At 40.1% G+C, this 25,630-nt stretch overlaps 1 protein-coding gene across 6 annotated transcripts in view; it reads left to right on the top strand.

Annotated features, from left to right (window-relative positions):
• The window catches only part of LOC121304717 (transcription factor EB-like), a 31,871-nt gene extending 11,080 nt beyond the window's left edge, over positions 1-20,791 (top strand). For 2 of the 6 annotated variants that reach the window (XM_041236059.1, XM_041236060.1), the window contains exons 2-10: positions 874-964; positions 8,952-9,195; positions 11,837-12,091; positions 13,503-13,595; positions 17,833-17,950; positions 18,309-18,365; positions 19,054-19,129; positions 19,461-19,608; positions 19,976-20,791. In XM_041236059.1, the coding sequence (XP_041091993.1) occupies positions 9,001-9,195; positions 11,837-12,091; positions 13,503-13,595; positions 17,833-17,950; positions 18,309-18,365; positions 19,054-19,129; positions 19,461-19,608; positions 19,976-20,410 (1,377 nt within the window). In that variant the 5' untranslated portion in view covers positions 874-964; positions 8,952-9,000 and the 3' untranslated portion in view covers positions 20,411-20,791. Of the gene's footprint in view, positions 1-873; positions 965-2,057; positions 2,151-8,951; positions 9,196-11,836; positions 12,092-13,502; positions 13,596-17,832; positions 17,951-18,308; positions 18,366-19,053; positions 19,130-19,460; positions 19,609-19,975 lie in introns of those variants that run through there. The other 4 variants (XM_041236063.1, XM_041236061.1, XM_041236064.1 and 1 more) reach the window with 4 other exon arrangements.
• The last annotated feature ends 4,839 nt before the right edge of the window (positions 20,792-25,630 follow it).

A 25,630-nucleotide genomic window follows, 5' to 3' on the forward strand; every position in this document is an offset into this window, starting at 1 on the left:
AACTCATTGTGAGTTAAACTGTAAGGCTGTTTTCTGCCACAGACATGGCTTAATTGGGGGGGGGGGGGGGGGTGTATGGAATGGAGTGTGCATGTTTATCAGTTATAGAAACTTACACTAGCCTTGCTCCCACTCCTGCATTTTGCAGCTTACCTCAGTTGCGTGTATCATTTAAATGATCCAAAGCAGGCAATTTGAGCAACCTGCATGAACAGCTCCTGTAGAAATTGCCCTGTTAACCCTGGTGGTATTAGTCAGTTAGGTTCCTTTTGTCTTTGTACACAAAACCATTTATTGACTTAATAAGAGGATTAACATCCTCCACAGCAGCCATTCCCTGTAGATAACTGACCTTGTGATCGGGATACCTAACTTGTGCAGCAGGATGGACATTAGAGGAAATCATGGGGCATTCTGAACACAAAAGTGTTGGTTTGAGACAGGAATTTATTCACTTACTCTCGTTTTGAGGAACTGATTCTTGTTCTTGATCTTGCTTGGTCATCCCACTACAGTGTGTATTGTGAAATCTGAATCCATGGTTAAAATTGATATATATTTCTATATATATATATTATAATATATATATATATATCTCATATATATATATATATATATATATATAGATTCATACTATAATCCAGCCTATGCCTATAAGGCACATTGCATGTAATGATATTTTTAAGTAAAAACCAGAATCCCTCGTTACACAATTTTGTGCTGTTCAATGTGGGTTAAACTTGCGGATAACGAAGAAGACCATGTCTTGTACTTGCAACCAAATTCACAAGCGAAACGTATTATTCTGATATGTTACGAATGTCTCTATGCCAATCAAAAAACTATATTTTCTTTATTTGTTATTTATTTCAGTGCCTTAACAGTTGTGATCCTCCCCGATTGAGATGTAGAGTTCAACACATTCAAGACATTGAGATCAAGTCCAGCGTTTTTAGATAAAGAGGTAACTGTTTCACTTGTCATACTCCCTGTTCCCTATGAAAGAAAAAACACAACAGCAGCTACAGAATACACCATTACTTTGGATCAGAGCCCTCCTTCCTCTGACCTAGCCTTGCTTTCTGTTGCTGCACTATGTACCCATTTTTATCTGCTGTTTTAGTGTGGGCTGTACTGTCAGATATATCTTTTTAGACAATACAGCTGCTCCTCTGTTTACATAGAAACAGACCCTGTGTACTGTGAAGTTTAGCCATGTCAGTCTTGGCGATGGCGATGCATAACATACTACCTTTCACAGCGATCTCATCAGACCTCATAGGCTTAGCAGGGTTGGGCATGGCTGGGCTGTATTTTAGGCAGCAGTGTTGGGTTTCTCAGAATTCCGCCAGTGCACCAGCACTTTGACAGGAGACACCGTGTCATTGAAGGGAGCTCCCTGCAGGTGTAACCAAAGGCCTTGCTGTCTTGTGTTTATTAAAGCTCCTGTGAACCGATTTTGAAGATCGGTCAACTGCAGTTATTCAATTAGGGATTGGCTATCTGACTATACGATATCGCTGGAAACTGTAGCAGCACAGTTGATGTCATGGTTAGAGTCTCTGCTGAGATTGTAATAGTACTTTAAAACTAATACTGTACACTAACAGTAGCTACCCCCCACTGTATCTGTCTTACTGATCTCTGCTGTTGTCTTGTCATGATCTGTTTACTTATTGCGTGTAACTGGGTTTATTAAGCTAAAGGGAGGATGCATTTGAACTTACAGCACACTTGTCTGTCTGAATAAGGATATTTCCCAAGTACACAGTATGTAAATTCAGAGTTTCACAAAAATGTGTTTTTTAAAGCTCAGGATCCCTCAAAAACCCCAATATTTAAACATTTTGTGTCACGGATCACTGAAGTCTCTAGACTCTGGGCTGGTAATTCATTTGCAGAAAACAACACTCAGATAACCCCCACAGGCTGGCCTTTATTGACACAATAAGGTCTGAAGTAATTAATTTCCGTGATTTATAGCTATTTCCTCCACATGTGGTGTGAGCTGTTATAGGACTGTTGCAGCGCTTTAAAATGAGGAAGGTGTTTTTTTTCTGAGAGTCTGGCAGATTGATTACACACTTGACGCAGTCAGGTCTCACTCTCTCTCACTCTGTCTGCTGGAGCCCCGATAGATCAACAGCAAGGTAACACAATTTACTTGCTACAATACCTTTTATATACAGTCTTTATATAGAATGAAGTCATTCATCTGTACAGAGATCGGTGCAGGAGGCTTCGAAGATTGAAGACTGAGGATTGTTGTTGCTGCTTGCTTCAGGACAGTCTGGGCTCTGTGTCAGAATCAGATTGAGATTAAGGGGTTAAAGAATATGAGCATTTTAACATACTCCTCATGTTTCTTACCAGAGCTCTCTGACTGCAGAGCCCCAGTTATATGGTGTTGGGTCATCGGGGCTAAAAAAGGCTGATAAAACTCTAGTCAGACTTAATTAGAGGGAAAAGATAGTGTGAAATAATTGCGAGAACTGGTGGAGAAAATGTATTGCTGTTGAGAGAGTATAAAGCTCACCAGCTATAATCAAGTTGCCTCTTAAGTACCTACCATTGAAATCTACTGTTTTGGATGCCAGAATAGCTACTCATCTATGGTTAGCACTGTATGAGGTATAATACATTTGTTGAATGTTAGACGTTATTAGCCTTTTTTTTTTTTTTTGAGAGGCCTGTAAAGATGTTTTCTTGAAAAAGAGGAACAGAAAGTGAAAGTGGTTTGAAAAGTGGCGCGGGTAACCCTAGCATGGAGGGTTGTAGGTACCCTTGAAAGAACATGCAGGCCTGCATAGCAACAAACAACACCGTAAGAAGCTGTGTGGTCCAGTGGTTAAAGAAACAGGCTTGCAAGTGTAAGTGACTCTGCAGCTGATGCATGGTTCACACACCCTAGTCTTGTAGCTTGTAAAGCGCTTTGTGATGGTGATCCACTGTGAAAGGCGCTATATAAAAATAAAAATTACAAAGTTAATTATAGGTTCTCTGTTTCAATCTTCAGTCCCTTCACTGTGCTCACGTCACATCTTTGTTACCATGAGACTTGTATCGGCTGACTAATTACATTTAATAAACCAGTCAGTATTTTTTAAAAATATTTATGTACATAAATATAAAGCATGAACAGATCATATGTAGTTGCAATGGCATGAAAAGCCTGCAAGTACCTTCTCTGTTTGTTTTCTAACGCACTTTCCCTTGACAAAACAAACAAACCCAAACGTTGGGAAGTTGGCTCTTTTGAATAAAAACTTATATATAAAGCACATGCCTTCTGCATACAACTTCCTGTTTATAAGAGTGTGCGGTCACCTGATCTCGATGTTTTGTAATCTTGGGGTCTCAGTGATTTACACTAAAGACTGACATGCCTTCTAAGAACAGTGCTGATTTAGAACCAGAGCCACAGGCTGCTTTTTTGTTTATTTAATTGTTGGTGTTTTAATTCTTTATTTTTATTTTCTAAGGGATAGATCTGACAGGGATATCACAGAAGTGGCAATGTGACTTGACTCAAGCCACAGTGAGGGGCCAGGCCAGTCTCCCTGCATGTACAGCTGATGCTCAGAAAAATAACTCAAAGTTCTATTCCAGATTGCCAGTGATCCCGTTGCCCTTATTCCTGATTTAGCAGCATTGGTGTGAGCAGCACTGCAAATTAAAAAAAAAAAAAAGTTATTTTGAATCTGACAATGAGTGGCTATAAAAAGAATCAAGCAAAGCACACAGAGAAGGAGCAGCTTCAATAATGCACGCTCTGTGGTGAGAATTGTTAAAGCACTATTGTTTCCTTGAGCCTTATCCCCTTCCCTCCACCCCCTGGCTGAACAAATTACATGTTTTGCTTCTTTAATCTGAGAGACTGTACTGTTCTGAAATCATAGGCCAGGCACACAATGCTGTCTTGTCTAGGATTTTGAAATGTATGCCTGTTTTTATGAACACAATGCTTTACTAAGAGTGGGAAGAGTATGTGTTGCACATTCTGACTATTTTTTTATTTTCTATATAATATTTTCTTGTGAAAATACTGGTTTTATTTTACAGGAGATCTCTCTCTCTCTCTCTCTCTCTCTCTCTCTCTCTCTCTCTCTCTCTCTCTCTCAGTTGACTGATTCTGTGGTTGCAATATACAGTACTATGTCTTCAACTTAGGATTTTGTGATCTCTTATAAAAGTCTCCCAAAAACGACTAAAGTTGAAATTACCGTGAAAGCATGGAATGGCATAGCTTTGATATCTTCTGTGTCTCAGAGCACATGCATACAATTTGCAAAACCTCAGTATCAAAGCCCCTGTGCTATCCACTCCCCTCCCCACGTGACTCCAGTTGGGTCTCACCCCAGCCTTCGTTAGTTCCAGATCACAAGACCCCAAAGTTTTGTTGTCAGAGCCACGCCATGACAGTATGCCCTCCCCCATACCTCCTTATCATCCCTGGCAAGGAGCTTTGAATCGAGGGCCCCCTTGTCTTAGAAAGGGTAAGCCAGGTTTTATAAATAAACACTGTGCATTCCAGACCCCTGAGGCCCCTCTGGCATCTGACCAAGACAGCTCACTGGCAGGACCCCGGTGGCAGTGTTCACTGCAGCTACTCGGGTGCCTCATGCACTGGGGCAGTGTTACCAACAGAACAGTACCAACAGTTGCCCTGGGTTTTAATGATTTTAATGATGGGACTGATCTGTGCAGCATGCTGGTTATAACTGATGCTGCTTCATTGAGTTTTCAAATGCTTCATGACGTGAAACAAATTGCAGTGAAAACACCTTAGACCAAAGTTTCTGCACTCCGTTTGTTATTGGGTACTTTCGGTCCTAAAGGTAGAAAGCAGTGAGAGTAAAGAGCGAGCTTGTAGAGAATGGAACACCGTGTCGATGGAAATCCTGAAGAACAGGTTCCTTTGGAAGGTCTTGGTTTCTATTAATACTCAGATGGTAATGCTTGTGCAGCAAGATGCTATTTCTATGTCTTGTTAAGGATGATTTAGATAGGGCCTTGTGATTCATTTCAGGCAATTGTATTTAGTTCAAACAGTGCGTCTTCGATTAGTCAGATCTTTGCACCGGTCATGTATTTTGGGTTACAAAATCCTTTACTGGAACTTAAACAATGCATAGTGATTTGCTGTTACAAAAATATACACGGAGCGGCATAACTTTGACTGTGCTGTGACTGCACTGCATGCACGTCACTTTCCAAATTACATTCGTTCAGACTGTTGTATCCAGTGTAAACAGATAAGGCCTTTGTGAAATGAAATGCCGTACTCAGGGATGGATGAGTGGGATGGTCCAGGATGCTTGAATGACTCGGGATGGAAAGGGCAAACTGTGGACGTTGCAAAAGCAGCAAGAAACACTCAAAGGAAACCCATGAGTTAACATTCCAAGTTGTGTATTTCTAGATTATAACACTGTATGCTGTATTAACACTATTATCCCTTCTAAAGTGTTGCAGACTGGAGCAAAAGCTAGAGCGCCAAATATAGATTCTCTTAAAAAAGAATGTTTGCACTAGATTCAAACTTTGACGTAGTCAGAAAGAAAGGCTACTCTCTCTACCCGGTGCAGAAAGACGGGCCAATGTAAAACTGTACTACATTATTTAGAACACATGAAACGTTCTCTTTGAGCCATTGCCCTCACCCTAACCTTAATTAAGAATAGGGTTTGGATTAGGGTTAGGGCTTATTTCAATCTTAAACTGGGTTTTCACATTCTCTCAGCTGGCCCATGGCTGAAAAGCTTGGCACTGGCACCTACTGTACGCACCAACTTTATTAGGACTGTCTCCATCTGAATAAAAACCTGTCTCAGTAAATACAGTCCCTCGTTTTTGTTTTTTGAAATCGGTCTGCTGGTTGTGTGCTGGCTTCTTGTTAGCTGTTGATTTTGTGACGTGGCCTGTGCAATGAAAGTGAGACAGAAATAGCAGGACTTTTTATAGCCTGGTTCCACCCAGGTGTGCTTGTGAAACACAGAGGGGGCTGCTGCTGCCCCTGCTGCTGCAGGACAGATAAGTGTGGGGGAGTGCAGAGTGCATCAGGCTGAGGGCAGAGAGTTTCTGCTTCAGTGCAGTGGTGTGTGTAAATACAGTACTGTGCATGTGTGTGTGTGTGAGGGGGAGGGGGAGGGGGAGGGGGAGGGGGAGAGCTGCACCTGCACCTGGACACTGGTTTTCCATTTATTTATTTTCTACAGTAATTTAATTATAATTACTTACCCCAGGTTGTCCATTTTAGCTTGTAAAATAATTAGTTTGAGTAATTGGCAGTGTTCATTTAAAGTTTGCGATGTTGGTATTCAAGAAGGCTATTCCTTGTAGAGTCATATAAAACTGATCAAGGCAGAATATCCATTTGTCATTTTTATAATACCAGATCTAGCCAGTGATGTCCATTACTAAGAGAATGATCAGCGCTATTTCGAATGACCGTAAACCGTGCGTTACTCAGTCTTGCGGTTTATGACGTCTCTCCAAACCCTAGTTTGTCTTTTTGTTATTATCTGATAATGGACTCCATGCCATCCATTATATGCACATCTGTGATTTAGTCTCCCGCTGTGACTGTTTGGCTGAATACCATCTATCTGTGGACTGGGATCTGGCAACGGCCAGGGAATGGAAAACCCAGACAAAGGTTGCTGTGTTTATTTGTGTTGGGTTTTTAATGCACACCGCAGGGTTAATGCTACTCCACTGCATTTCAATTGGAGCTGGCTTTCTTATTGTACCTTCATACAATATACTTTTCTAACAAGCTCTTTTATAGCATGCGTTGCGTTTTTTCAGTAAACAAGGCTTGTCTGTTTGCACTGTAAAGAAATGCAATAGCATGGGGCGATCTGTTTTAGATAATCAACAGCTATTTAGGGTGTTTGTACAGCTAAGTGTAACGGACAGTGTTGTGTGATGTAGAGTCTGTCCTGTCCCCTGTCTCGGAGAAAGCTCTAACACCACAGACACAAACGAGCCTGGCCCTTTGGCATTGTGGTTAAGATGCTCTTTTGCAGAGCGCAGGGTTGTTGGTTCACACCCAGCCTCCACCCAGTTACATGTGCTGCACAAAAAGAGGGAGGAGAATCTCTAAGCACTTCCAGTCCCAGTAAGGGACGGGTACCTAATCTGATTGCTAATCATTTAGGTAGGCTTCATTTTACAATTCTAATGGGTTCCCTCTCCCAAATAATGCTGCCCAGTTAGATTAGACCTAGGCTTGTATTTGGGTTATAAAGCCTAAAAACTTCTGTTGTTCTGTAGTTGGTAACCATTTGAAAGCAGTCACTGTAGAAATCACGCTGGTTTCCAGAGAAGAGTTTAAAGCAGTCAAAACAAGAACCTGCCCTTCATTGACTTGCTATCTCTTGTGTATAATGGAAAGTTGTCTTCCTTATGCAGTCCGGTGGAATATTCAGTCTTTCTTGACACAAGAATGAGTTACACTGATGCTACTGAACCTCCCTGTTAACATCATTGTTTTTTCTGTTGATTGATTTAGATGCGTAATTAAAATGGATTGATTTGGGAAAACTCAATATTTTTCACCCTGGGGAAAATTAAGCCAGCCTTTAGTTTATGGACCCATTTATAAAACATCTATACATGTAAAAGTTTTGATGATTTAATAACAAGGACTAACAGTTCAGTGCAGTAACATTTTAATGATGCTAAATATTTTAAATATTTATATAGTGTAAGAGTTGTTTTTGTGTTACTTTAGTAGAGAAGTACAGCTATGGCTAAAAAGTTTTGCATCACCTAGAATTTAGGATTGAGATATATATATATATATATATATATATATATATATATATATATATATATATATATATAAAATGTGTGTGTGCATGTGTGTGTGGTTTTAGAAATTTTATTGAACATCTTCTAATCAAAGAAACTATAAAAATGATATTGCAGATGTCTACTAGAAGCCATCATAGTAGTAGAGTATTTCATGATAGACTCTGAAATCTCTAATTTTTCAATAATTGTCAGTTTTTCATTAAGCATATGGAAAACTACAAAGCAGCGCTATGTAATTCAATAGGTTAACATAATATTATTCAGCAGGTTTCATTTGACTTTATGAAGCTAAATTATTTAATTCTAAAGGGTGCTTTTGGCCATAGCTGTAAGATTTCTAAAATGATAAGAAAACCTGGTAATTCTGCTGGTAAAGGTTTGGAAACTACAAGAGCATGATGGTAAAAACCCTGTTTACCAACTCAGAAATTTTGTTGAAATTACTGTTGAAGTTAGAAAATCATATGACAGTCACTCGACTCCCCCGTGCACGTCTCTTTACACTGCTTCCAGTTCTGTGTTCAGAATTCACTGGGGAACTCCCTTCACGGGGATCTCGCCTGCAAACCGCACGGCTGAAAGTCCTGCTCTACAGCACTGGGAATACCCACCTGTAACATTATCAACCCAAAACTGCAGAAACGCCATTGGCTGACCGCATCGTTGGCAGTGGTAAAGGAATCCAGGAAAGAACATGATCTGCTGTGTCACAGCATTGCTATCGCAAGGGGATGCAGCCATTGTAGAACTAGTCAGAAACTTGTGTGTATGTTACCAAGGGGTGGAAGAGAGGAACAACTGCCTTGCTGCTAGAGCTAGGAATACTTCTGCTAACTTAACATGATCCAGTGAGCGGTACAAACAGGACTGCTCCACTTACCTCGAGTTAGGGTTAGGGTTACTAAACGTGCCCCATACACCACTAGATATTAACCAGCTGGAGTCAACAACACCAGCAACAAATATAGATATTTCCAGAGTGCAAAACAACTTGTTTAGTGAAGGCACAGATGGGATCAGCTTGACATAAAACAGGACAAGGGATATTAGGGTGACGCAGTTCCTTAAGGTGCTCTGTGGCCTGGCCATGTGGAATCCTATTCATTTCAGTGCTGTGTGTTTCTTTTCAGTGATCTTGCCAGTGAAGAGGACTCCGCACCCCGCCCCGTCTCCTGCACCATGGCCTCCCGCATCGGCCTGCGTCTGCAGCTCATGCGCGACCAGCTGCAGCAGGAGGAGCAGCGTGAGAGGGAGCAGCAGCAGCAGGCAGCCATGCATTACATGCAGCAGCGCATGCCTGTCCCACAGACCCCTGCCATTAACACTCCTGTCCACTTCCAGTCCCCCATGCAAGTCCCAGTCGAGGTGCTCAAGGTAGGTGTGCTTTAGTGCCTGTGCTCCACACTTACAGTAATCAGTGTTGCATGGTAGAGAACAGACTGATTGCAAAAGTTGTGAAATGCCATGGCAAATGTATAACAATTGTATACCGAAAGCACAGGCTGAGTATAAGAGATGCATGGTAATCCAAGGTAATCAGAAACAAGCTTAATACAAGCTTAATCAGCTACAAAATGGCCATGCAAATGAAGCGTGTTGAAGGTTTATATGGAGGTGTGAGGATCACATTGTCACTTCTTCACAGTGTACAAGCTTGCGATTTTTGCTGATCTGCTCGAGATGATGTCTGGCAGAACTGTTAAAACTAGATTTAGAACATTTCAAAATGAGCAAATGTAAATATTAAACGCCTGTTTAATTTTATATTTTACAAAGTGGTTAAGTTAAAGAAAATTTACAAAAATGATGGGGGGGTGGGGGGGAGCGGCGAAGGGGGGACGTGTCCAAAACTTTGCTCACACCTCATTTAACTGAGAAAATGCATTCCTTTAAATCACTGCTTAATCACCCCTGCCTGATTGCATTAAATAACAGACGGAGTGAAAGTGTGTGTGTGTGTGTGCGCGCGTGTGCATGTGTGTGTGTGGGCAGGTGTTACTTTCAATATGCGGACAAAATTTGATAAAATGTCCCCACAAAGATAGTATCTCCTGAAAAAACAACGATGTGGGGACATCCCAACTTTGTAAAACATGTTTCTAAGAACTAAGTATGCATTTAAAAAAAATAAAAATAAATATGTGCCAAAATATTTAGTTTCTAGACTTTCACTCTGTGTAGAGTTTTGTCTGAATGGAGTTAGAAATAGTAAATGAAAATATAGTGCGAGTCAATGAGAAGTCCCTACAAGTACAGGAATGCACTGAGTGGGTGAGGTGACTGACTGACTGACTGACTGACTGAGTGACTGACTGAATGAAACAGCTGTGATTTTGTGAACAGTATATGTGAAAGCATTTTGGTGCTCAGGATTGCTGCTTCAGTTTCTGTTCTCGGACCATTGACAGAACAAGCTAAGGGACTGAATGAGAGTTCATACCCACAGGATGAACGACAGTTTTTAAGAAGTGGTGGGGTAGCTCAGTCTCCATGGCAATATTTTTGAGACCAGTGCCCAGAGCCACATGTTACCAGCTTGGACCTCCAGCGGTGAAAGGCTAGTGCATTAACCCACTGTGCTGCCAAGCTCCCCCACCTCCTCAAGCTAGCTTTTAAAAAAGCGCTGGTGTTGAGTAACAATGTGAGCTGTGGATCAGGGGGAGGTTTAACTGGGCAGTAATCCCTCATGTGCTGGAGCGGGGTGTCCCCACCATGTGAGTTAAGAAGCAGGAACCACGGTGGTAAAGCTGGTTCCCACTCTTGGGAAAGCTGCCATTAGACCAGACCACATAGCTGAGTGCAGCACAGACTGCTTGCATGTTAGACGAAGGCAGGGCGCCTTGTTGCAGGGAAAGCGCTTCACTGGGGAACATGCGGTGGACTAGCAGCCAGGTAAGGAAGTTGGGAACTTTTGTTAAGTTTCTTCCATAATGCATACTCTGGAACTGTAGTGTTAGTAGTGTAGTTGCTTCCTTGTGCAACTGCACTACTTAAAAAAATAAATAAATAAAAAATGATAAGGCAGAGTTGTGGGATTTTATTTGCACAGGACTGAATATCCTGCATGTATGTTGTAGGTATCTTAAGGTCATTTAATTTAATTTGAAAAAAGGAGCGCGTTATCTAAAGTGTTAGATGGTAATCTTGATTTTTTTTTTTTTTTTTTTTTCACTGCTGACTCCGGTGTTAACTTCAACATCATCTCAACATTTTGTTGTAGCAAAGACTGTTTGGAAGAGCCAAAGTAAATAAAAAAAAACAATAAAAAAGTTTTCTTAAAAATAAACCCCTCCCCCACCCGCCCTTCGTCCCTGAGGTGAAGGCTCTGGGATTTACTGCTTTCTCAAAGGCCCCAGCTTTCTCAGCACCGGGCTTGAAACTTGAGGGTTAGGTAACTGTCTGGGTCATTCCTGCTTGCACTGCGTTTGTGAGCGTTTGTGTCAGTCTGTGACTCTGTGTGGTCCTTGGCTGCTAGTGCCCAGATCTTTGAAGATCTTGGTTTGATGTGAAGCTATGAAAACCTACAACATGGGAGCTGATTAGTCATCTGTTAATTGATGGCATATTTACAATATGGGAGTGTATGCATTCTGTGTCAGGTAAACCAATAATGCAATGTGTTCCAGTAATGCAAAATCAAAGAACGTTATCAGAATAACCTTATTTCATTACACACATTTCTGTTCAATATGTATGTCTTAGTTATTGATTCGGGACTATTTAAAGGCATTGAAAAGAGGCTTCCAGTTTACAATGCTACCTATATACTAACTCTCCTGTGGTCATGAACTGGAAACCAGTAATCGGATGTAGGTTACCTTACAATGCCTTGGAATGACACTGCATCAAAAGTGAGTTATCTTTTTAAAATCGGAAGACATAAATGAGTTACTTGCGTTCGCGTGATTTGTCATTTAAATATAGGCTTATATAAATGATTACACCCGGACGGCATATTCTGGTTGGGTGCGTCGCTCTGTATTTACGAGTGTCCTTTGTGTGTCTTGGCTGACAGGTGCAGACTCACCTGGAGAACCCCACCAAGTACCACATCCAGCAGTCGCAGAGGCAGCAGGTGAAGCAGTACCTGTCCACCACCTTCGCCAACAAGCAGACACTGCAGGCCGTGAGCGGGGTCCAGCCCTCACCTCCGCCCCCCGTCCCTTCCCCCCACATGAGACCGGACCTCCTAGTCAACACCTCCACTGGGAACAGCACTCCCAACAGCCCCATGGCCCTGCTCAACATCAGCTCCAACCCTGAGAGAGAGGTAGCTCCTACAAGCTCTCATTCATTTGTGTTTTTATGAATGCGTTTGTATTTTCAGCATCCTCGTGTGTCGCATTTGAGATGACAAGCCAGATATGTGCAGTTCTAGACCATGTTAAGTGTCGAATCTGGTTCTAAAGCCGAGGGAGCACAAAGTCACCTTATGGCTTGGAACTTACTTTCAGGCCACTGCATGGCGCACTTGGGGAGACTTGGGGTTTTGATACAGTAAAATGGCTTCAAACTAGGTCTCTTGGTTTCCTGGAACCAGGTTTCAAGCCACTGTTCCCGAAAAAGTGGGTTTGTGTTCCCTCAGCTTGGGAGAGCCCTTTTTTTGTATACACCATCTGGTGGATATCTGCAGCTACTACCACTTCAGCAGGGTAAATATGTAACACACATAACTGAGTAACTCCGATGCTTGAATGGCTACATTTTGAGATGTTAATTAGTTAACAGCATGTACTATTGTTAGTACTGCAGTTGTAGTAGCACATAATGGCATTTTAAGAAGCGAGTCAAAATCAAAATTGGTTTACATTTTCGTACTTTTTTTAGTATTGAATTCATTTATATTTTCCTTCTTCCACCTTAGCTAAAAATGAAGCTGCAGTGTTGCCTGTGTTGGTCTTTGTGTCTGTGTTGCTGTAGAGCATTTTGCCTGCAGTTTAACTGCATTGTGGTATTTTACAGTACATGCAGCTGTTTGCACATGCGGTTACTTGTGACTCCTGTTATAATTCACAACGAAACGGCAGTGTTTTATTTACAGTATTTGGACATGCTTTAACTAAGAACAGCAAACTCTCTTACAGCTGTATGATGGAAGTAATTATAAACACATACTGTGCTTGTGTTTTGAAGGTCTGTAAAATTAAAATTGGTCAAGGTTTTGTAGACCATGAACCCACTAGAAATGAATTGTTTTGTGGCACACATTCATTGTTAATTAAATCTGGTACAGGGGACTTTTGTATCTCTTCAGCAGGATGTGTGGTTAAGAATTAAATTCGTTGTCTTTTTTTAGGCAATTGCATTAATGTGTGTGAAGCCAGGTTTGGTTATTTTATGGTTCAACAGCTCTCTACTTGTGGGTTTATTTAATTGTATGAGAACAGGGCTCGTTTTTATTTGTAACACTTTTGTTTTTTGTCTATATCGATGCTGGTTAGGCACCTTCACATTTTAGCTAAAATCTTGTATTTGTGTCACATACTCGGCCTCTACTTTTCAGCATGTTTGTGATTAATTGCCCAGCTTTGATTTTTATGTTTGAAGGCAAAGGCAGTTGCATTTATACAGAGTTATTTGTACAGGAAATATACAAAAATAAAATGATAATTTGACCGTCATACTCCCCCAAACCCTTTAAAAATAAATACAATTAAAGTATGACCTTTCTTTCCATTCAGATGGATGATGTAATCGATGACATCATTAGTCTGGAGTCCAGCTATAATGACGATATACTGGCTTACATTGACCCTGTGCAGATGCCAAACACAGTAAGTGACATTGAAAATCCTACACCTTTTTATCCCCCCACACATACACTAGAAGGACGGGTTGTTGGCTACAATCACTGAATAGGGGGTTTGTTTTTGGTGTGATGATTAGAGCTGGGTTTTGTTCATGGTAAAACATGGCTTATTTCACAGTGTAAAAATAGGAATTTCAAGATATTTCACACTTAAATTCAAATACTTACCTGAAAGACATGTTCAGTTGTAGAATATTTAGGGTTTTTTTTTTTACGTCCAACTTAAGAGACATTCTACTTTCACGATCAGTGATTTGTCAGAAAATAAAAAAATAAATAAATGTAAAAATAACAACAGACACGTGAAATGTCCCCTTCTTGGTCTGGACAGAGCGATCTTCAGCAGAAATATTTCCGATGTTTGATGCAGCTGGTGGCTTTTTCTTTGAAAACATTTTAAAGAAATCGTGCAGCTCTATGCAGTGTGTGTTCAGTCATTTACCGGAAGCAAACTAAACCGGCTGCAGGGTTCCTAAATGCAGCGTAACAGGCAGTGCGTCAATAAGGCAAACGTTTGCTATATTTATTTTTAAGTGATTAAAAATATGTATATTTCCACTGTTTTTTTCAGAAATGGGAATTTTCACAAGAACCACACATTACGTGACAATGGGTAAATTTCACGGAAATCGTGAAATCCTTGATAACCATGAAAACAATGGTAGCCTTAGTGACGGGGAACGATGCAGGTTCCATTCTGTTTAGAGATCAGGTTTTGTTGATTCTGTCTTGCTCATTCTCTGAGAAGTGCTAATATGGGTCCCATTTATCTTGTGTGACTTGGTTATTTATGTACAGCATTATGATTGTCTTTCAACCAAATAGTCTTTCAACCAGAAAGGTACTGAAACACAACTAAAATACAGTTTTTAATCTGTATTTAATATTTAACTATTACTAACTAATATTTAAAATCTGTATTTAACTTAATAAGAATTTATGACATGAATTGATAAGTATTGCCTTAGTGCCTTTGTCCGTCTTGTCAGAATGCTTTGTAAGACTCTGTGTGTCAGTGGCTGTGTTGGTGTTTGAGTCCGCAGTCGTAGTCGCTGCTCTGTTGCTGTCGTCTGCACATTTTCAGCCTTCTTAAAGCAGGAGTTGGTAATAGAAGAAGATCTTAATGCTCTTATTGCATGAAGAGGACTGCTGACCGAGTCAGGCAGTTGCGCGGGTTTATGTGACTTTGCTTGCTGAGTATTATGTGAGATCTGGTTTGTCTGTACCACTGATTGAGGTGCAGCTCATATCAAGACCTGCGTATCGTTACGCCCTTTGTCAAAAGAACTCACTTGGACAATTCAGATCCCAGCTGTTTCTCCATACTCAATAAATACAGTATTTAGACCCTTGTGGTAATTCATTGGTTGCCTGTTTGGAACGTGAACAGCAGTAGTGGCGACTGTAATCGTTAAACACATTCTCCGAAACGGCTGAGCAGAAAGGACAGGCGTTCAGCTGCACCACTGTCACTTATTAATAACACCGCAGGGTACAGATTCAAGAAAGCCACCTGTTTGTGGCTAATCTCCGATTCCAACCCTTTAGTGAAGTCATGCATTTCTTTTTTTTTTTTTTTTTCCCCCTGAAATGGCTTGCTAAAGACGAGGAAATAAGGAGCTGTGCGTTAATGTTTGCTGAACCCCAGTGCGCTCCACTCCGATACTGCCTGGGATAATTGTCTTACTTTGATTGCCTGCAGCAGGGTTAGGCAGCCTTGGCTCTTCCAATCCATTCCACTGCAGGACTTTGTTCCAGCTCGGTGCTTAATTATTGAATTGACCCTGTTGGAGGTCATTTCAGTAGTTACATGTCTGGTTGGAATACAGGGCTGGAATGGAACGGATTGAATGCGCTAAGAGTGCATACCGCTGTCGAACAGACTAATCATAGATTTAAAATGGAAGTAAAAGCAACAGAGCCCAGATCTAATATGTAACTGATGAAAAATAATTTTGCTATTTTCATTGCTGTAGCATATTTTTGATGGCTGATGCTTTTGGTCGGTTCATTCTCCGGGATACCCTTGGAATTAAAAAAAAATAATAATAATTAAAAAAAATAAATCTGTGCCTAAAATATTTAAAAACAGCTGACTCCCATATGGTTTAATTTTATGCCATTTCTGTGTCTGCCTTAGAATGGCTGAAGTGTTTGATTAAAGCAGCAGAACCCCACAGTCGCATACAGTTTCGCACTAAGATATCAGTCTTTGGTGAATGTAGTTTAGCCTTCTGAAAGTTTCTTTTTGATGCTTTCTAGTTAAAAGAAACGCATCCAACAAACATGAGGAGCTTTAAACTGTGTGCGACTCTTGCATTCGGTGTGCCTGATAAAGCTCAAAGTAAATCCTGGACTGGTTTACACTGCTGTATGAGTCTTACCTGTTTGCTAAAAACAAAACAGTGTGCTTTCCCAAGAAAGAAAATTCAGCGATCTCAGTGTAGTACTTTGCTCTTTGACTGGGAGCTTTAAACTGACTGCTAACAAAATTAACAATTAAACCGGCGCAGGTTAAACCTGTTTACAAGACACTTTTTTGAGGGGAGAATTGGCCCAAGATGCAAACAAGGCCAGCTGAAAGTCCAATGGGGGAAAAGTTCACTCTCTTCTCTAAAAAAAATACAAAAAACAGGCATCTGAGTTTGATAGCCTTCTTAGTCTAGTCAAGACAAGTAGGAGACAGTAAGTGAGCCAGCAGACAGCCATTATGAAAGGAAAATCTTACGCAATTGTGGAGGTTGTTGATGGGCAACAAATGCAGCTGGTAAGCATGCAGTACTAATGCTGCAAATTACTGCAAATAACTGCAGGTATAGGTGGCATAATCTAGTTTTGTACTCCATTCACACTAATTCAAAATCACAGGTTCACAGTAATGTACTGGTACACTGGTTGCATACTGTAATTTGCATTAGTCTTTGTAATGATGTGCACTTGCCAGTGGCTCATTTTGAAAGAATTGAGTTTCTTCTGGTAGTTTTTAGGTGAGATGTAGTGCTCAGTGAGAGCTTTGCATGATAATTGTGTCCTGTTTGCCTCTGTTTTAATTGACGGTCTGCAGAAAGGGGCCAGGATAATGTTTGAGTGGAACAGAAAAAAAAAAAGCATTAAGGGCATTTTGGTAAAAAAAATGTGATGCATTTTTGAAGTTTGTATTTGAAGTGTGTGTATTTTGTAATTTTAATAAAATCTGCTTCCTTGCATTGGTTCTGAAAAGGCTTGATCCTGTTGTATTAAATACACTAATATTGTGTTTATTGTTTGTTTGGTGGCAGGGATTTGCACTTTTTCACAATAGTTGCACTTCTCAGCAACGCTGCAATTTTGCAAAATACGATTTGTTTTTAAAAAGAGGAATAAATACAGTGAGAAAAATATGCATGATTTATTTCTAAGAAATGACTTAATTGCTCAAATCTGTGTGTTTATCCCTGGTAGATTAAAGCTCCTTAATGCTCTTACATGGTTCAGTAGTTTAATCTGTATTGAAGAACACTGTGCTGAATCTTAACTTGAACACAGCTGCAGGGTCAGGCCACTTTAGCAGGACTCGGTTGTTCCTAATAAAGTGGCCACCCCCTCTGTTCATGTTATAAGCTGCAGTTCTCGTATTTTTTTTGCCTCTGTTCACTGTGCTAGAATGCTGGAACCACATCATTCCGAGTGATGTTCAGCCAGCCACACTCAATCATCTGAAAGATGATCTATTTGGCACCACTGAAACTAAATAAAATTAAACCTATCCGTCTTGATATTAGAAAGTCTCTTCACCTCTCTTTGCCTCCCGGTATTATGGCGCAATGGTATTTATTTCACAGTGTTTCTGAAGGTAAATCATTACATTTCTGGCAAGGTGCAGTAGAGATTGCTTTGTTTTTATCACTATGTTTTATCTCTTGTTTTATTGCTTGCTCAGATACTGAATAGCGTATATAAAGATGATGGATTAGATAGGGTATAGAAAGGGTGCACTAAAATTCTATATCTTAAACAAAACATTTAAAAAAACACACAGTGTTAGAATGTGGGGTTCATTTGGAAAGTGGCTTCTGCAGCCTTTTCTGGTTCCACAGCGATGTCTTTGTGTGGGACCCTGCACTGCTCTGAGCTAGACAGTGACAGTGTGATACAGTGTCAGTAGACAGTGTGATACAGTGCATTGACCGTTGAGACCCATGCTCTTTTTTGTTTTATTCAAGCTGCCCCTCTCCAGCAGTCATTTAGATGTGTACACTGGCCCTGGGATGGCCGGCCCCACCATTGGCATGACCAGCAACTCCTGCCCAGCGAACATCGCCATCAAAAGGGAAATGTCAGGTAAGCACAGTTTACTGCTGTCGGCTCAGGCAGCAGATCAAACAGTATTGGAAACCCCAGAGAGGTATGTTAAAGCATTTGAAAAAAAATGCATAATATAGTATAAGCAAGGGAAAAGCATGGGAAAACTGCAAAAATACAATAGTAAACTTTTATAAAGGTAGCGGCACAAGTTTTTGTCACAGCCACAGCTGGCAGTTCTTGCAGATGGAGAGAGTCCCAGAACTGAAGAGCTGATCATGCTGGGCTTACCATTGGTGTTCGTGTGTCTAATGGACACATAGCCGCTGATCACCCTCTTTGTGTAACAGCAGGTTGTGAAAGGCATGTTTGATTGACTGAACTTTCTTTTGTCAAGATGCAGAAGCCCGTGCTTTGGCCAAGGAGAGACAGAAGAAAGATAATCACAACCAGAGTGAGTTTCTTTATTGCCTTCTATCGTATAAAGGACTGCCATCGACAGGGGTTGGCAATGTCATTCTAGTTCTCTCTAAATATTTAACAGGCAATATACAGCACTTTGGTGTATAGTTAACCCAGGGTACTTGCAAGAGCTGCAAAAATACATTTTATTTACAACAATTAAAAAAAAAAAAACTGTGTGTATATAGCACTATTAACTTAGGGACAGGGTCCAGTGAAAAGTTCAAAACAAGCTGTTATCAGCACTTAAAAATGAACTTGAATTTCATGTCATTATGTTTTAAAATGCTGTATGAGTTGCATTGAAAGGAGCACCTTGCTTTCAAAGTGACGGTGTAGTAGATACCTTTTCTGATGCTGTAACCAGGCTAATCCTTACAGGACATTGGAACAGATATACCAAGGTCTTTACACCAAAGTAATCGTTTGCAGGATTTTGTTCAAGGAGAATAAAACTGTAAGTGTTGCCATACAATACCCAACACAGGTACAGTCTACACCAGGTTTTATCTGCACTCAGTTATGCTGAAGTTGCCATTGCCTGAGCTAAGCAATGCCAGAACATGCACAAGGAATCCACTGTAAGGAAAACAGTTACTGCCGCCATGGCTGTTTCTTGATTATATTTATCGTAATTATTTCTGTATTGTTTTTTTTTCTTCTTTTTTTCCAATGATCAGTTGAAAGAAGACGGAGATTTAACATCAATGATCGCATCAAGGAGTTAGGAACCATGATCCCAAAGACTAATGATCTGTGAGTTGTAGTAAATATAATCTATTTTTTCATGGTATACTGTAGGACGCTGAATGCATTGTTACTTTTTTTAAAAACCAGGAGGGACAGAATCCCTTCAGAACCAGGGTTGGGTAGCCCTGCCTTAAGTATTACGTTTAAGTATAAGACCGTTAAACTCAAGGAGCACTTCTGGAGAAAACTAAGGGCGGGTTGACCTCTGTGTTTTATGCAACTGGCCACAGCGATCCAACATCTTGGTTTAAAAAAAAAAAAAACTACATAAAGAAGTAAAGGAACAGATGCTGAATTGAGACGGTCCATTTTAACAAATGAATCTGTCATCCTCCAGGGATGTGCGCTGGAACAAGGGGACGATCCTCAAGGCATCTGTGGATTACATCAAGAGGATGCAGAAAGACATGCACAGATCCAGGGAGGTAGAAACCAACTTAAAGAGAATGGAGATGACAAACAAGCAGCTGTGGGTTCGGATTCAGGTAAGGGCCGTGCTCCAGGGGTGAGCAGCGCAGCAATCCTCCACTCTCTGAGTACCGCACTGCTGCTGCTGTTCTGTATTCACTGAAATATTGAACATTAGCTCCACGCGCCTCTTAGCCATGTCAGGATGAGACAAACAAAAGGGTGAATACTACCACAGAATTGCAAACTGAGAAGAAAAAGTAAATCATTTCATTTATAACGGGAGGGGGGAAAAAAGTGATGCAGTGTTGATTTTAAAGGGATCATCCATAACTTGAAAGCGCTCAATCGGAATTCTAAGGTTAAAGTATCAAACTAGTTTCAGCTAGTGCACTTCAGCACATCAGTGTACTTCCATTGAAGACGACCTTCTGTAAATTTCAGGAGCTGGAAATGCAAGCCCGAGTCCACGGCCTCGCCTCCAGCTCCCCCTCGGGACTGGGCGGGGTGGAGATGCTGGGGCCACTTATTAAGCAGGAGTCCGGCTTGGAGGACAAGGCATCGCTGGAGGCGCTTCAGCAGCAGCACCAGCACCACCAGCAGCAGCAGCAGCTCTCCCATCACGAGCAGCAGTACCCTCAGCACCTCGACTTCACACAGACACTGGAGCTCTGTGACAGCGCAGCCGGCTTCCAGGACCCGCTCTCCCACTTCACCGACCTCACCTTCACCTCCCCTCACAAAAACGACTATATGCTCATGGAGGACGCGCTGTCCCCCCTCGGAGGGGACCCCCTCCTCTCTGCCATGTCCCCCGACCCCTCGGTTGTCAGCAGCCGCCGTAGCAGTTTCAGCATGGAAGATTCTGATGTCCAGTGACCCCCCACCACCCCTCCTCCACCCCCCTTCCCACCGCAAGTGTGTGTGTGTGTGCGTGCACTGAAGGGAAATTACCATTGACCGCTTTCATTTGACACTGACATATTTTTAAAAAAAGGTATGCTTTCTTACACTAGACTGTTTGTTTTAAAAGGTGAACATTTAAAAGGTTCCATGTCCAAATTGTACAGGATATAAACTTGATTTCAAATCATGAATGTGGAAACAAGGCAATAGTCATTTTTGAGAATAAATTAATTTCTTTGTTGTTTTTACTTTCTGTAGAGGTAAGTAGAGATTACAATAAATAGTTTGGGTAGCTGAAGTCAGAATAATGGATATTAGTAAGTAACATGTACCTTGCGGTCAGTGTATATATATATATATATATATATATATATATATATATATATATATATATATATATATATATATATATATACCTATTTGGACTTAAAAAAAAACAAAAAAATCCTTATAGCATTTCTCTCCCAAAGCACTGGAAATCTGTATTTTTTTTTTAGAAGACATTTTATATCTATCCAATTGTTTAAAAAAAAGTACAAAAAAGGCTCTGGTGTGTCTCTTTTAATTGTGTTTCATTTTTATGTTCGGTAATTTTTGTTTTTTTAAATCTCGTTGACTGCCATTGTAAAACTCGCTAGTCCGCAGTTCCCTCGCTCAACAGCAGGGGGAGCTGCTGCTCTGGTAGCCATAATGCTTCCCCCGCCCCCAAAGAATCATGACCTCATTTGGCAAGAAGATGCCTTGCAGGAAACTTGTTTTTAGTTATTTTTTATATTGATCTGTAGATATTGAAATGAATTTATTAATGGGTGATTTTTTATTTTATTGTATTGTATTCTATTTAAATGTGCTTTGTGAATGTGAATTTTTAGATAGCAAGCAAATTGCAATAGGTATAGCTTAAGATTTTGGAATCAAGTACCCACAGTATGCTTTTCTTGGTTCTGCACAACAGCAAAAAAAGTTTTGTGATAGAACTGCTATGAAACCGAAGTACTCAAGGACTTCCCGTTTTTATTTTTGAGGTGCACAAAAAAGATTCTGTTATAAGTAACTCCACATTTAGAGTACGTATCAACTTGTCACTTGTACAGCAGGTGACACTTTTTACGATACTATTAGTTACTGACCAGTTGAAGCGCCGTTGTGAACGAGTGGTGTCGAAGCATCCCAGGCAAACAAAAATGTGGATATTCTTTCAGAATATTTTTTTTTTTCTAACATAACATATCTTTAATTTAGCATCTGAAAAAGACATTGTAACATTATTTTTTAAATTTGTTCATAAAAAAAAAAAAAAAAAAAAAAAAAAAAAAGTTGAAGTATTACAGCATTTTATACACTCCATGCTGAAAACTAAGAGCCTCATTCGTTATGTACAGTTGTGAAAGACAGGCTGGGGAGATCTAGTTACTGAGCTGCAGTGTCATTAAAGGGGCAAAAAGACCGAGCTTTAAAATACACTTGGTTAAAATACATGTTATGCCAATGGAAAGGAAAAGTTTTTGGGGAAAGAAACAGCAACTTTGAAAACTGCCTAGAGTCCCCAGTTAAACCACTCAGTTAGTTCGCTTGTAGAAACAGTGACACCTAGTGGCCAGTTTGCCTCACTGCATGCGGTTCACCAGCATCGCTGCTAAATGTTTTTCCAAGTTTATTTTGTTGTGGCAACAGAACATTTCAAAGGGGAGTCCAGATTCTATTTTTTGCTTCCCTGCACATTTATATTAACTGCCTTGGTGTATCTTGGAGATATGGTTATTTTTTTAATTTTACATTTTTTTTTGCAAAGCAATAAAGAGTTTTTAGGTGTGCTGGAATGTAATCTGGTTACCTGACTTGACAGCACCAGCCGGAGTTATAATATTAATATATTAAAATATGTATATACATTTAAAGGTTTTATAAAGGTATATTATATATTATAGTCTTTATATATATATATATATATATATATATATATATATATATATATATATATATATATATATATATATAATATATAACAACAAACAAAAAGGAGAAGCATGCTGACAAACTGACCCCTTGGATTGAGTTGATAAGAGAGAGAGAGAGAGAGAGAGAGAGAGAGAGTCATCCAACCAGTTCAGCGGCTTGCTGTTGTGACAGGTCTGCGTGGAAGCTGAGCCTTTTCTAACGCTGTCAGTCAAATCCAGTTGCATGACTCGTGAGTGACACCCTGCTCATTATTAAGTGCAGCTCATTTGTAACTCTTACTCATGGAGTTCTATTTTGTAGTCAGTGTATAAATTCGGAGCTAGAGGATTGGCAGTGTATTTAAATACAGTATTTGATCTAACTTCTCTGCTCAGGTTAGCCAGGCAACTTTTGGACAAGTGTGAATTAATAAATGTGACTTGAAATGTGAAGAGGACAGTGTCATTTTTTTACAACAAAAGGCTTTGATCTAGAAATATTCTTATCTGCTACACTGTGTGAGCCATTGAGAGGCAATTCCCACTTTATTGCCCCGTCATAAAATAACATTTGGTTGTTTAGTCATTGTTTGCACTTCCAGAACTAAAGGCGTGTTAGGAAGAACACAGTGAAAAAACGACCCAGAACTCAAAGCAATGTTAGCCACAATATTCAGCTTTCCTTCCACAATCTGACCTACACTGAGCTAATGATGTACACCTGGGTCTTCTACCCAGACTGAATTAACTACAGCCTTCCTGACTGCATATTGTAATCCTTGCTAAGTTAAAACAAAATATCTTGCAGTCTCCGTACGGCACTGTACTTAGCAAGCCCTTTGATGAAAGTCAAGGCATGGAACTGTACAGCATTGTTTAAAATGAAGGTTGGGCATTAAGACCTGTGAGACCCAGGATCAAAGAGCCAGGTTGAGATTCACAGAAGCCACTACTGGACATGCTGTTCTTCTTTCAACTCTGATATATGATCAGGTATCAGAACTTGTGTTATTCTTCCTTCAACGCACTCGAGTGCATGGTTGGTGCCTGCTCTGAACACAGTTGGTCTTGGAACTGAGTGTCTGGAGCTCGAGATACTACTACAGTAGGATTGTAGTTCAAAACAAGAAAGCTGATTTCACTGTAAACCAGAGCTTGTATCAGGTCCCACGCTGTCCTGTAATATCTCAGCCCTCTAGATAGCACACTAACCCTTCATGCACCGCGACCTTGTAAAGGGACGGAGCCTAAAAAACCTCTCCTAGTCTTCATATGGGGACACATGGAAGACGCAAATGCATGATAGCCTCAGGTCAGCAAATGCAAAGCAACTGTAAGCATTTCAAATAAAAAGTATATCTCAGATAAACAATTCCGGGCTCACAAAAAAAGAACAGATCAGGCAATGGGGGCTTTGTTTTTCTCCAGAAAAAGAAAAAAAAAACAGCCAAGCCCTGGGACATTACAACTGTATACAGCACATAAGTTTGAATTAGTTATTGCCAGGAAAGCAGTGTTGGGTGACTTGCAGTGTTTTTCAGTCCCCACAGAGCAGCAGTGAATACTAAACAGGGAGCTGCTCCTAATTTTAATCTCCACTCCGTACAAAGACATTTCCCAGTCAAATCATTTTAAAAATGCAGTCATTTTGAGTGTATTATTTCTGCTTGTTGTTGTATTACTTGCATAAAAAAAAAGATAGATCTGCTGTACCACACCCCACAGTCTTTGTGCTAGACATAACTGAAATAAACTTTGATATTCACCAAAGGATTAAGCCTGCAAGCCTCATGTGTTCTGTTGTATTGTATAAATTATATTATTATTATTATTATTATTATTATTATTATTATTATTATTATTATTATTATTATTATTATTATTATTATTATTATTATCATCCTCCTGCAAGGGTTTAGGAATTGTTTCATTCTAGACACTGGTCTCTGCATAACATTATGCCTGAAGCCACATAAGTGGGTGCTACATTTTTTAATAAAAAATCCAACAGCAACAAAGCTGACAATATCTCTTAGATAATATACAGTTTGTGTTTTAATAATAAACAGTAAGAACCACCTCTGTAAGTTCACGGCTCCCCACTAGAGGGCCCCAGAGACCCAGCATTCTCATTTATCCATCTCACGAATACGCCTGTCACTCAACGTGGGCAAGAAGATGTTAAGTTAATTTGTTTTATGACAATTAAATAAACTAGGGCTGCACGGCAATTAGCCTATTTTAAAATACCCATTTATTTGGGCAAACCCCTGTTGCCTGATAATCAGGTGTTAAAAATTGTCTTAATGTAAAACGGTTCTTGAAACGACAGTAGTCCAATCAAAAAGTCTGCTTAAAGCTGCTGTAAATGGGAGTTTGTAATGCATTTCCCAACCTTCAATTAGATTCAGTATCAATTTCACTGCCCCTCTTATAATGATTTAATATCTAGCAGCGGGCATTCTTCTTGCTGTTTGTCTCTGAGGGTACAGCACTGAAGAGTACGCAGGTATTGGAGTTCCCCCATGCTTTCTCCCATACAGCACATAATGCGCCACTCTGAGAGGGAAAGGGTTATTATAGCTAATGTAGAAATCCTCCTTCCATTCACTGTGCACATGCAGTTTGTCTTTTTTTAAAAATACATGTTGGCTCTTGGCTTTTGTTCAAAACGTCCCATGTATGCGGTGCAAATTTAAGGGCGCAGCTAGGTGAGGTTTGTGGAATTTCATTTGAATAGCTAGAACCCATTTAATGACAGAGCTGCTTATTTCCTCTGCTCTATTGCAGCAATGGAAACTTGGACCACACGATGTTCAAGGGGCAGTGAAAAGGAGAACTGATTAAAGAAAATTGATGAGACATTAAGAATGTCTCTTCTGATTTATGGAAGCCATGCCAAGCAATCAGAAAAAATAACCACACATGTTGTACAGTGCCGGGTTGAATAAATACAAAAACAAATGCACTGTAAATGCCCTTTAATGAGATATATATATTATATATATATATATAATATTATATATAGATATATATATTATATATTATATATATATACGCTGATTAGCCTCGATTGCAATCCGATTGCTGTGACTCATATTTTCCTGCATGTAGAAAGTTATTTCACGTTTTTTCTTTATCATGCTAATAGCTCTGTATCTAATAAATCCCTTTATTTATGCAGCGGCACGGATGTTATGTCTTGCATTTTCCCAATGCAGCAAGAATTGGTTTGCCTTGCATATCGTTTAAAGCA

Source organism: Polyodon spathula, chromosome 39 (genome assembly GCF_017654505.1).
Source record: "Polyodon spathula isolate WHYD16114869_AA chromosome 39, ASM1765450v1, whole genome shotgun sequence".
Classification (NCBI taxonomy): Eukaryota; Metazoa; Chordata; class Actinopteri; order Acipenseriformes; family Polyodontidae; genus Polyodon; species Polyodon spathula.